Here is a 13284-nt window from a genome sequence, read left to right on the forward strand (position 1 = left end):
GCACATCTCGAGAAAAGAACGGATCTGTGTTTTGTAGCAGGGGCTGATTTGTTGGCCACGGCCTGCCTGAAAACCCCTCTCTGTCCTCTCCAGCCCTTGGTGAGGAGGAGGAGCTTCGGGAGCTGGAGAGCGAGGTGATTGAGTGCCACATCATTCGATTCTGCAGGCCGATGATGCAGAAGACAGCCTACGAGCTGTGGCTGAAGGACCAGAAGAAAGCCATGCACTTGAAATGTGCCCGCTTTCTAGAGGAAAATGCCCGCAGGTGTGACCACTGCCGTAGTGGGGACTTCATCCCCTTTCACCACTTCACGGTGGACATCCGGCTCAACACCTTGGACTTGGATACCATCAGGAAGATGGCTAGGTTCCATGGATTTCAAAGTAAATTTACTTCATTCCTAATTAGTCCTAACTATTCCTGGGGAATGTGGAGACTTAAGACCTAGAATAAGTGGGTCTGGACCATGAGGGTTTCAAGTCCCCTGAGGGCACAGGCACGGTGGGCGGTGGGCCTTCAGCAGCATAGATCCCCGAGGCAGGAGGAGTTGGGGAATAATGTGCAGCTGGGTGGGCAGAACCAGTCGCCCTCTGAGACTGCCAGGGAGGATTTGGGGATGAGGATTCTGGAAACATGTGGTGTGACCAGAGCTCAAATTAAAATGTCCAAAGACATAAAACAGACCTAACTTCACACCAAGGGATGGAATCCACGGAGGGTCAGGGGTGGGGAGTGCGGTCTGACATCATGAACTGGGAAGAAGAGTAAGACCCAAGAGGGAGGGGTGATTCTTGGCAGATAAGAACATTGTTGCTCAGTCAGTCTCGTTTGAAACGAGGTTCCAGTGGAAAGAGAGTGTGAGCGGAAGAGAATTAGGCAGGTACTAAGCAGGCCAGGGCCCCAGAAAAGAGGGCTTGGGTTCAGGGTAGGGATTCAAGACAATCTGAGACCCAAATAAAAAAGTTACAAACTGATAGCACAGACCGGCCACAAGATCTGGGACAACACGGTAGAGGGTTCAGGGGTGTAAGGGCCCAGGGACTCACCGGTGGGCACAGTGGGTGCCAGACTTAGGGCAGCGACGCCAACCCCAGCCCTCATTCGTGGGTGGCCAGGGAGCTGCCTGCCCTAGTCACAGGGCCTTGGTGATTATGGCTAAATTTGGTCGGGGAAGTAGAGGCTGCAAGTAGAGGACTCCTGTATTGTAAGGATATTAAAAATTTGGAAGAAATGTATGTTAAGTGCCTGGCACATATTAGGTACCAAATATTTATTCTCACTTATTCTCTGTTTTACCTGCCTTCTCCCTTCATTCTCTTATCAACCCTCCAAGGTGGAGGGTTATTTTCATTTTAACGATAAGAAAATTGAGGTTCTGGAAGATTAAATACTTTGCCCAATGCCACAGAATAAGTAATAGACTTTATTCAGTCCCAGGTCAGTCTAACCCCTTAGCTCATGCCCTGCCTGTCACACTTGAGCTTTCCAAAGTGCAGGACTGGATTTCCAGGTAATACTGGCCAAGGAGATTGGAAGAGGTCCATAGTTGAGCATTAGGTGTGAATCAGCGAGTGAGGAAGGTGACCCCATACTCGATCAGGGAGAAAGGAGCTTTGTACTGTGGTGTAAGCCTGTCGTTGACACTACACTAACACTTGCCAATCTCCTTTTTTAAAAAAGAGAAACCAGGCTTTAAATTCAGAGCCTTATAGAGTCTGTATGTACAGAGAGTCTATACGTGAAGCTTTCAAGTCCCTGAGGGCTTGGGCAGAAAAGTAGTGAGACTTCAGCAGCAGTCTCGTTCCCCTGGGGTGGGAAAGAAGTAAGGGGAATGGACACGTGGCTGAGCCCAGTGTTTACTGCTAGTATTTATTACAATTACCCTCATGTATTATATTTTTCCAAATTTGGAAACACGTTATTATTATCATTATACTTTTAGTAGTATACGTGTAACATGATATTGAGACTGAAATTCATACCAAGCACCAAGATGTGATGGATGTTGTAATCCAAAGCGAGGGAAATGGCTGGATATACAGAATCTATAAAGGAAATATTATAACTGAGAATCAGTTATAATCTGGGATCCTTCATCCACATTCAAGACATAACAATGAGGAAGAGTGTGGAGAGGGCCAGGATGTGTGGGGTGATCTGGCAAGAACTGAAGAGGTACTGTGTACACTCAAGTGGGTGGCTTCCTTCATACCTCAACCCTAAGAAGGTGTCTTCCTTGGAATGGGTTAGAGGACACTGAAGATCTCATGCCTAAGACGGCTAAAGGGGCCTGTGGCTGCCCTCCCTGAGTTCGGGAAAGGATGTGTGAGGATTTCCCATAGAGCAGATATAACTCACCTGGGAGAAAAAGCCAGCCTGGAGCCATTTTAAGTTGTTCTCAAAAGTACCCTTGGGAGTGTGAGAAGACCCCAAGGAGTGGCCTGCTAAAATTAAAATACAGGGACTAAGAAGACAGGCAGTAGAGGGCGAAAGAGGCTGCATGCCTAGATCAAGGGAGCTTCAGTGAAGGATCCAACACAGGGCCATAGCCAAAGCACCAATGAAAGCAGTGACAGTAGAGAGTAGACTGCCAGAGATAAGAGGAAAGGGAAAGGATATTCCAGACTGTGTGGGATCCATGAGTCTTACTTTATATATAATAATATAAGTGATGTAAAATACATATTAATAAATTATGTATAAAATACATATATGATTATGTATAAAATACATATACACACATATATGTATTATATGTATTTATATAAAATACATATATAATATTATACATGGTTTGATTTATTTGGTGAGGGGTAAAATCAGCTGACAGCTAGCAGACGGGTCAATCTGAGCAGTTGGGTGGTCTTAAGCAGGCTGGCTAGGGCCATCAGAGAAACCAACTCACTATTTTGGGTTCTCCAATGTGCTTTAACAGCTTTGCTCTGGAGCCCATGTGACCAGATGTCTCTGAGTCATGTCTGCTGACACGCTTCCCTTAGCACCTCTACCTGAGTGAGGCCAGGACCCTATTATTTCCCTTATCAGAATTTTTCACCTGTTTAAAAGGCTATCAACTCGATACCTTTAAATAGAGACATTTTTAGAGTTCCTGAAAGTTCTGCCATAAAAGCAATAATCCCATGGCTGACTGCCGTGCATACCTTTGGGAGTTTTTCTCCGGGGGGAACATTTTTAACTCAGCTGTTCTTTCTGGTCATTCCCTCCATATACTAAGTGGTGTGTTGTGCTGCTTTTTACAAATTCAAATTGTGACATTATCTGTTTTAGTCTTGCCATGGTAGGTGAGAATGTAATGCTGTTATACCACTCTTCGGCATCTCTCCCCTGATATTGTTATAGTACCATCATTAGATAAATCAATCAAGTGTTTACATTAAGACTGTGTAAATGCTGTCCACTAGAGAACCAAGTAATATACTGTGAATAGATTTCTTAACAAAAGCTTATTTTTCTTGGAGTTTCTAGGAAACTGTTCTTTGGGAAACTTTTGTTTTTGCAATGTCTTCCTTATAAGATCCTACTTCAGTCTTGGTTGGACACCCTGTCCTTTACCCCTGAATCTCCCAAAGTGTGGGATATGCTTTTCGGTAATATTGGAACAGGACATAATTGTAAAAAGTTCAGGGACACAGCATTAGATATGAATCAGATAATGAGGAAGTTGATTCCCCTTTCAATTCTCTTTCAATCCTCACATCCTTCCCAAAAACTTATTTTCTGAATCTTGGTCCATTCGAAGGATCTGTAGCCCACAGGCTCCCTCCTGGGCTCCTTCCTCCCACTTTCTCCACCTATGTCTTCAGTGACCGCTTCTTTCATTCCTTTATCTTCTGGACATGCCTTTTCACCCCACGTTTCATTGACTCGTTCAGCAAGTATTTATTGGGTTTCTGACATGTGCCAGACATTGCTCTAGGCACCTGAGATACACCAGGGAACAAAACAGCATTCTGCTGGGGAGAAGTAGACAATGGAGGAAAAAAACCTAACAAAGAAGTAAATTCTGTAGTATGTGTAAGTGATCCCAAAGAGAAAATGAGAAAAGAGTTATTGGGTAGGGCAAGGGGGATTCGGCATGCAGTGCCATGAGGATAGCCCTCAGTGGGAGGCGGGACAAAGGAAGTGAGAGATGCTGCTGGATGGATGGCTGGGGAAGAGCATTCTAGGCAGAGGGGACAGCCAGTGTAACGATCCTGAGACAGGAATTGACCCCTTCCAATCTGTACCTTAATTAAAAATTATTTTATTCTCTTTTTAATGGGTAAAATGTCCTGGCCTTGGAGGTCAGGAGATAAACAAAAGAGGTTAGCTTTTCACCTTGAAGTCTTATTTCTGAGTCTTTGAAACCACAAGGTGAGCAAGTGGTATCTACTTTTCTTCTTTCTTCTGAGAACCTATAAGAATTTTGCATATTTCTTTTCTTTTGGTGTTTACAGATCCTATTTGAAGAAGGAATTTTTAATATTTCCTTCATAAATGAAGAAAATGGAGAGCTAAAAATATGATTCTCCCAACGGGTACATGATCTAATGACAAAAACTATATCTTGTATACTCTGACTTTATTTGCTTTATTTAACCAACATTGTTTTTCTCAGATTGGGATAGGAATGAAGGAAAGAAAAGAATCAAGGACATTGCCTAGTTTTTTTGCCTTGAGAAAATGGATATATACGCTTACTAAGCTAGGGGAAATGTTGGTGGATATAGGTTTATGGAAGAGAGATTCAAGAGTTCCGTTTGGATCATGTTAATTTTGAAATTGGGCATCCAAGTGGCGGTTGCCAAGGAGGCACTTGGATATGTGAGTCTGTAGTTAAGGGTGGATGTCAGGTCTTAGAAATGTAAAACCTAAAGTTATTGGCATATGAATAGAATTTAAAGTCACAGGCAGATGAAATTACCTAGGGAGAAATTGGATGGAGAAGGGAGCCCACAGTCAAACTGAGGCTTACCAACAATTGAAATGTTGATAGAGGAGTAGGAGCCAGCAAAGTAGGTAGCCAGTGAGGGAGGGAACCAAGGGAATGGATGTTACGAAAGCTGGTAGACAAGGGAGTGGTCCCTTATATATAGTAAATGATGCCAAGGAGTGTAATAAGATGTGGACAGAGATGTAACCTTTGGATTTGGCGATTTGGTTGTCAACGATAAGCCTGACAAGAAGAGTTTTAGAGGAGTAGAAGATTAAAGGCATAATTCAATTTATTCAACTTGTAGTCACTAGAGATGAACTAGACTACAGACTAGGGGAGGTGGGCAAATTAATCCTTATGCAGTGTGATAAAGGACTGTCATAGAGGTCTGCATGGAGTCAGTGGGCACACACGAGTTGAGGCACTAATTCTATGGGGCTTTCAGAAGATGGTGATAACAAGATGTTCAAACTGCACTTTATGAATTAGAGGACCTGTGGAGTAATGCATTCCCCTTGGAGTCAGGAGACCTAGGTTCTGGTCCTACCTCATCACTAACAGATATATGATCTGAGACAAGTCCCTTCCTCTCTCCAGGGTTCTTCCTTCTCCCCAAATGGAGAAGTGGCTAGATTCGACAATCCTCATTTGTTTTCTGTCTTAAGATCATTATGGAATTTTCTAACCTATTGAAGTCTAGATAGACTGAAGCTTTTAAATTCAAAGCTCTCTGCCCTTAAGTTAGCTTTTTGGGGATGTTACATTTACATGTCTGTATTTCCCCATTAGAAGCTGACGTCCCTTTCCTCAGCATCATTAATTCATAGTTTGAGTTATTGCAGGGTAAATTAGTTAGGATAGTATTACCATCTATAACAAACCCCAGCATCTGAGTGGCTAACACAATAGGATGATCGCGTTTTCCTGCCCATGTAATGATGCAGTGAGAGTTTTGACAAATGGCCCTGTACACAGTCATTCAGGGACCCGGGCTCCTCCCATTTTGTGGATTTGCTCCTATCCCGTAGGTCCCCACAAGTAATTTGTTTTCTTGTGGAAGGAAAAGGTGAAGATATCTAACCACCTCAGTTCAGAGGTGACATATATTACTTCTGATTGAATCCCATTTTTTTAAAACTAAACACGTGGCTTTACCTAAGATGCAGTGGGGAATGGGAAATGTAGATCTTGGCTGGGCAACAAATTTATCATGGAAGGGGAAAAGGAATCCCTGTTGGGGGGTGGGTATAGCTCAATGGTAGAGCACATTCTTACCATGCACAAGACTGTAGGTTCAATGTCTGGTGCCTCCATTTAAAAAAAAAACAAGGAATCCTTGGTGAATACCAGACATCTCAGCCAATGACCTATACAACTCATTCGTGTGTCTGTTTTCCAGCTGAAGAGGAGATCACCTTTTCCAGAATAGAGACTCTTAAGAAATCTGAAGGATTTTCTGGAAATCCCAGGTACATGCACCGATAATTATTTAGGGGGTGAAGCAATGAATAGTTGGCATTAAGTGAGAACACTGTTAGAGTCACTTGTCTGGTCAGTCCTTCGGGCCTTTTAGGTACAAGTGGGCTATGCTGGAGGGTCGGCGTGGTGAGTTTCTTCAGTAGTTACCTACATTAGGTTTTCTTATCTTGCTCTTTTATTTGTTTTTGACGATCTTTTCATAGCAAAAACTATACTATATCTACAAGTTATTACCCTTATTTATTTCTGCATTTGGACAGTTTTGAAGAAGTAAGAGAAAAGATCTTGACTTTCTTTGACATCGTTATAACAAGAATGAGGACATCTGAGGAAGACATCACCCCTCTGGAAAACTGCCAGTGTGAAGAGATCGTGGAGATTGTCATCATTCCTCTGGCTCACCATTTTCTGGCTTTGGGAGAAAACAACAAAGCCTTGTATTACTTCCTAGAAATCGCATCTGCTTATCTCATCTTGGGTGATAATTACATGGTAAGCTGTTTCTATCCAGATTCCCTTCACCGCTGAAACAGCGTTCAGACCCCAGAGCCAGCAGGAAAGCTCTAGTGTGCTTTTTTTATTGCTTCATGTTCTTGATTCCTACCAACACACCCCTTTCCTTTGAAAATCAAATTGCTCAGAAGGGAAATGACCTGAGACTGAGAAAAGAAAGTCAGAACAAACTGCAAAACTACCATTATACATCATTTAAAATATTGCCACCTTTAGAAACTTGCTGTGAATTGTCTACCAATATGGGATCCCTGGTCTTAGCTCTTCAGTTTCAGTGGAGTCTTTCTGAGAAACATCCTGGCAACATTTGCCCTTTGTCTTCCCCAGATACCTGTGAGCACAAATTCCCATAGGTCTTTGCATAAGCACAGATCCGGTTTTAATCTAGTGATCCCCAAAGGTGCTCACTCACTCTGGTCTTCATGTAATTTGTGCTAAATTATTATACATCCCTTTAGGCCACCAAAGCACTAGTGAAAGTTTCTCCAGGATAATTGTAAACAGGTTTCCAGGGCAACATGCCCTCAGAAATGGGGGAATTTGATACATATAATGAAATAAAAAGAATTCATTGGTAAGTAAGTTGGGAAGCGCTGAGCTGAATAAAGCTAAATAGGTTTCTGTACTACAGGTATCTCAGGGCCTTAACATGCTGAGGTACATAGAAATCTCCCAGAAGGTTGGGCTAGGACTGGGCCATAGTGTTTCTCTCAAATGTATTGGACGTTAGATCGCTTTTCATAGAGCAGCTGGCTGGACTAAGCTTCCATGAAACTCACGTGAGGAAATGCCTTTCTGGTCCTCGCTTCATCTGACTCCAGCCAGCTTCAGGAAGAGCTTCGCACACCTGGGTAGCCAGGACCACCATCCTTCATTCCTGCACTGGTGGTTCCATATTTCACAGTTGCTGTTGATCACAAAAGCCTAATCAACCCTCACACCTTAGATTTATATAAAATTTTGAAATAAAACCATTAAAAATGTCAGTAAGCCCTGGTTCTTTCAAGTCTTTGTGTTAAGAATGAAAGTCTCCTTGGAGCCGGGGGAGGGTATAGCTCAGTGGCAGAGCGCATGCTTAGCGTGCAGGAGGTCCTGGGTTCAATCCCCAGCACCACTATTAAAAATAAATAAATAAGTAAGTAAACCTAATTATTCGCCCCCTCCCCCAAAAGGATGAAAGTCTCCTGTGCATACTTTATACACACATGTGAAGGAAGGAGTGATGTGGCCAGCGGGTCCCAGGAGAAGAAGGTTTAGGTAGCCTTGGAGGGCAACTTGCTGTACCTCTGCGTACCCCCATCTCGCTCTGAAGGGGGTGGTGAATGATCAGGAAGACAGTGACTGGAAGCAAAGCCCCAGTAAAAGGTCCCAAAGCATGCCTCTCCCAGTGAGACAAATCTGGTAGGACCGGCGCTGGTGGCCAACTCGTGTCTCCTTCTCTCTGCCTCCCACACATACTCGTTAGGCTGTGCTAGACTTGGGGACACTGCCTCACCTTATTTTGCTCTTCAATTCTGACCTTACCTTGGTGTTCCCAATTACCAAGACACTCCTCACGATGTCACAGAACGTTGAAGATGAAGTGAGGAAGGTTGCCCGGGGCCTTACCTTCCTCTTCCACCTCCCAAAGATGGCCCTGGCAAAGGAAATGGGGGTGGTTCATAACGTACTCCAAAGGTAGAGGCTGGCTTCCCATAGATGTGGGGATGCTCTCAGGGGCTGTGAGTAAAGTGTTGGAAATAGGGAGGTTGGGGGTGGAATTACTTAAAGAAGGAAATTGCCTTAGAGAAAACTTCAGGAGAGGTGACTTCTGTGACAACATGAGGAAAGGGAGAGATTTCTAGATTCATCCTCTAGCATGAGAGATTCAGTGGACCAAGATGGACATGAAGGTGACCTACATCTTCAGTGGGAACTTTCCCTGTCACTTCTGTCTAGAGCTTGAAGGCCCTTTCTAATCAGGAGCTGAAGGTAGAGAGGTGGAGGTGGGAGCTGGAGTGGTCCTGCTTCTATTTCTTCAGTAGAGACTGGGGCAATGGCCCCTCTGTGGTCCAGATCCCTGCTGACTCAACGCCTTCTACTCCTTGTGCTGGTTGCAGGCTTACATATATTTGAATGAGGGAGAGAGGATGCTGAAAACTCTCAAGAAGGAAAAATCTTGGAGTAAGACTTTTGAGTCAGCTACCTTTTATACCCTCAAAGGTCAGGTAAGAAACCATTAAAAACATGATTACCCTGTTATTTACCATTGAGGCTTTACATAGAAGAAGTAAAAGTCATCCCTATACATTCTGCATCCTCCGCCCATCCTCTGCCACACATCCTTTCCAAGACTCCAGAACCCCAAGCCCCAGGACTCAAACCTCCTCACCATCATTTGCCAATAGCAAGATCTGCCTTATCCTCTCGCTTGACATCTTTATGAAATATTTTTCTATCAACCTCCCAAAATGGACATGAATGGATAGACATTTCCTTAGGGGTAGATGATGAACAAGGAGGATGCTAAATCATAGTCATTTAAACATTTTTCATGTATACATCCAATAAATGTTTACAGTTATGCTCGGCACAGGGGGATTTTGTTCCTGGGCCTTAAATGACCTTTTTTGTTGTTAAGATTCCAAAACTATGTGATTTTGGAACATACCAACCAAGTCTGGAATCACTGCCTTTCTTCTTTTCCTCTCTTCCCCTTTCTTCTCCTTGTAGGTCTGTTTCAACATGGGCCAGATGGTGATTGCCAAGAAGATGCTAAGGAAGGCCCTGAAGCTCCTCAATCGAATCTTTCCTTACAATTTAATTTCCTTGTTTCTTCAGACACATGTTGAGAAAAACAGACACTTTCATTATATCAATCAGAATCAGCAGGCCCAAGAGAGCTCACCTCCAGGGTAAGGAAGACGCTGGGGAGAGCTGGGTGTCTCATCTCACCACACGTAGTCCAACAGTCAGTCCCCAAAGTCTGGGCCTCTAGGGGGCGCAAGGACTCCTCGTGGCTCATGGGTAGGGGAGGGAGTAAGTAGGGGCGGGACTCCCAGGCCAGGGCTGGGTTACCTCAGAACAACTTAACAGACAGCTATTGCCAAATAGCTGAGTTCAGGTGACAAAAACTTCAGGGAGCCCTTTTCAAGGTGAGCTCCAAGCCCCTTCCTACTCATCTCACCCACTAACCCCTCTGGCCATCCATGTTCCAGCGGGAATCTGCACCACCTGTTCCTAGATCCTCAATCACAAGCCCTCTTTCAATTAGGTGCTAAAACCCTGGGTATGCTCCCTGCCCCAAAGATAAATGGCAGGCCCTCAAGACATCTGCCAAAAGACAAAACGGCCCACCCAGTTTTGTGTCTCTTAGGATATGTGGGTTAAATGGCGGTCGGTATCCATCGGTCAAGATTATATCATTAGGGATTTGTACTTTTCAATGTATGTAAATTTTATCTATAAAAGAACAACAGAAAAAATAATGAGGTGGGGTGGGGAAGGGAAGCAGTGAGTATAAGGACGGGTGCAATAAGAATGCTGATAGTTGTTGAAGCTGAGTGCTGGGTGCATGTGGTTCATTATATTTTTGTTTTACTGTGTGTGCATGTTTGCAATTTCCAACAGTAAAAGTTTTTAAAATATATTCTACCTACCTAGCAATTCATACCAAGGGAGAGGCCACCTAACTGGGGATCTGGAGAGCTGGCAGAAGAAATCTCTTCCATCTTGGGAGAGGCCAGCAGCAATATTCCTACAGGTTCTGCCTGAGACACAAACATCTATTTCTTTAAGCAAGTTTCTGCAATTCATTTGCAACCCCACGAAAAATGGCCTTCCCCAGTTTCCCAAAAGCATTCCCTTGACTGTAGGGGTGGAAATGAGGTGGAGCTGAGCTCCTTTGTGGACTGAGGACAGGCTCCCAGGAATCTAAGCCTGCTGCCTCGGGAGACACCAGGATAGGGAGGAAAGGGGAGAGGTTCAGGAGTGATCTCTCTGAGAGGTAAGAGACAATTGAAGTTTGGATCACAACTCCAAGGGTGGCCAGGTGAAATACAGGAGGCCTAGTTAAATTGGAAGTTCAGATCAACAATGAATGATTTTCTTTTTTTAGTGTACATTATATCACACAAAATATTTAGGACATATGCATTCCAGAAGAATTATTCATTGTTTGAAATTCAGATTTAACTGAGCATCCTTAAATCTGACAAGCCTAATTTACAACCACACTTTGTAAAAGGAATAAGAAGTACCCTCACAAAGGGAGAAGGTGAAAAAGTGATGCATGAGAAAGAAACTACAGAACTATTGGCTTAAAATTACTCTCAGATCAAAAGGTTCTCATCTCAAGAATGAGGCTAATAGGAAAGAATATTTAATGTCAGAGTTTCTACAACTTCATGAACTCCCTATATTATAAGGGGTTTTACCTTCTCCATGTTTCCTTTAGAATCTTAAAAAAAAAAAAATTACCACAACAGAATATGTGTCATAAGTGTCTAAAGTACTTGGAATTATTCTGAACTCTAGGATATCTCTTCCTTCTCATCTTTATTCAAAATCTACATTTGATAGCCATTTCTTGATTTTTCAGTTGGTTTTTGGTGGGGGGCAGGTAATTAGGTTTATTTATTTTTAATAGTGAACCCAGGACGTCATGCATGCTAGGCACACACTCTACCCCTGAGCTATGCCCCACCCCTCATAGCTATTTCTAATGATATTTTGTTTTCTTGGCTTTGTTAAATCACTAATATTGCAGCCAGTTCAGGATTCCATTTTTATCACCAGTAGAGAGGATTCAGGGCTGCATTATCAGTTAAATGACTTGTTGAGGCTGAGACCAAGACCCCGAGCATTTTCGGTAGGTGCTCAGCCATCGTCCCCTTGAATACTTCCAGCACAGGAAGCTCACCATCTCCTGTGACGTCCCATTCCGTTGTTGGAATGTAGTCTCTTTGGGCTCTAGAAGAAAACACCGCAGACTGAGTGGCTTATAAACAGCTAAGTTTATTGCTTACAGTTCTGAAAGGCTGGAAGCCTGAGCACCAGCATGATTAGGGGAGGGAGGGCCCTCTTCGAGGTCACAGACTTTGTATCCACACATGGTGAAAAGGGTCCAGGGAACTCTGTGGAATGAATCTCTTTTATAAGAACACTAATCCCATTCATGAAGTTTCCACCCTCATGTTCTAATTATGTCCTTAAGACCCCGCCCACTATTACCATCACTTTTGAGTTAGAATTCAACATATGAATTTGGCAGGGGGAAATGCATTCAGACCACAGCAGACTGGAGTTGTTTAAAATGTTCATTTCCTTTTTTGAGCTGAGACCCTAGCTCCTGACAACAATGTGTAATGCAGGAAACCACACGCTGGACTGGCCGGGCTGGAGGTGGACAGGGCTGGAGTCCTGGCACCACCACATTCTAGCTGTGTGACTTTGAGTTAATTACTTAACCCGTCTGAGTCTCACCTTCCGTTTATGTAAATTGGGGTTAATTATTCCTTCCCTTCTTACAGGGTTGTCATCAGAATCAAATGTGATGAAGGATATAAATGTGCTTTTTAAAATAACTTCATTTAAATGGCAATGCCCTGACAGGGGACAGGTGATTTACATAGATTATCTTAATTCATCATCCCAAAGTAGGTATTATGGTCCCCACTGTGCAGTGGAGAAAATGTGCATCATAAAAATTAACGTACATGTTAATTTCCACATAAAGGAAACAGACCTCAAACTCAAGCCTGTTTTGATGCCCAAGCCAGTAGTGAGAACTCTGCACCTGTGTTCCCCTCAAGCATGCTGGTGACAATACCTTCTTTTTATGTCCCCTGTGTATACTCTAATAGGAAGAAGAGGCTGGCGCAACTTTACCAGCAAACCACCTGCTTCTCCTTGCTGTGGCAGATCTATAGCTTAAATTACTTTTTTCACTACAAGTATTATAGCCACTTGGCAGCAATGATGCAAGTGAACGCTGCACTGGAAACTCAAGATGACTTCCAGGTAGGGTGTTTTTGTAGCTGCTTTTTACATTTCTGAATCTCATTTGAAGAGGAAAGCCTAGTTAGTGAAAGCCAGTGGAAATTCAAAATCATGAAGATTTAATAAAAGCCTTCCTGGCTGGCTGGTTCTGCTGAGCCATCAGTTCTCAAACATTTTGGTCCCAGGACCCCTTTATGCTCTTAATGATTGCGGACCTCACATGGCTTTTATTTCTATAGGTTGTAGCTATTGATATTATCATATAAAAAACAAAAACTAGATAATAAAAAAATAATTTGTTGAAGAAAATAAACCCATTACATATCAATATAATAAACATCTTCATTGAAAAAAAAAAAAAACCTCATTTTCCCCG

The 13284-nt window shown here is 43.1% G+C and overlaps 1 protein-coding gene across 4 annotated transcripts in view; it reads left to right on the forward strand.

Moving 5' to 3' along the window:
- Positions 1-13284, forward strand: part of ADCY10 (adenylate cyclase 10) — a 72757-nt gene that overhangs the window by 45702 nt on the left and 13771 nt on the right. For 3 of the 4 annotated variants that reach the window (XM_072946189.1, XM_072946191.1, XM_072946192.1), the window contains 6 exons: positions 94-384; positions 6337-6406; positions 6677-6908; positions 9029-9136; positions 9642-9823; positions 12773-12929. In XM_072946189.1, the coding sequence (XP_072802290.1) occupies positions 94-384; positions 6337-6406; positions 6677-6908; positions 9029-9136; positions 9642-9823; positions 12773-12929 (1040 nt within the window). The remainder of the gene's footprint in view (positions 1-93; positions 385-6336; positions 6407-6676; positions 6909-9028; positions 9137-9641; positions 9824-12772; positions 12930-13284) is intronic. The other variant, XM_072946190.1, reaches the window with a different exon arrangement.

Source organism: Vicugna pacos, chromosome 21, assembly GCF_048564905.1.
Source record: "Vicugna pacos chromosome 21, VicPac4, whole genome shotgun sequence".
Classification (NCBI taxonomy): Eukaryota; Metazoa; Chordata; class Mammalia; order Artiodactyla; family Camelidae; genus Vicugna; species Vicugna pacos.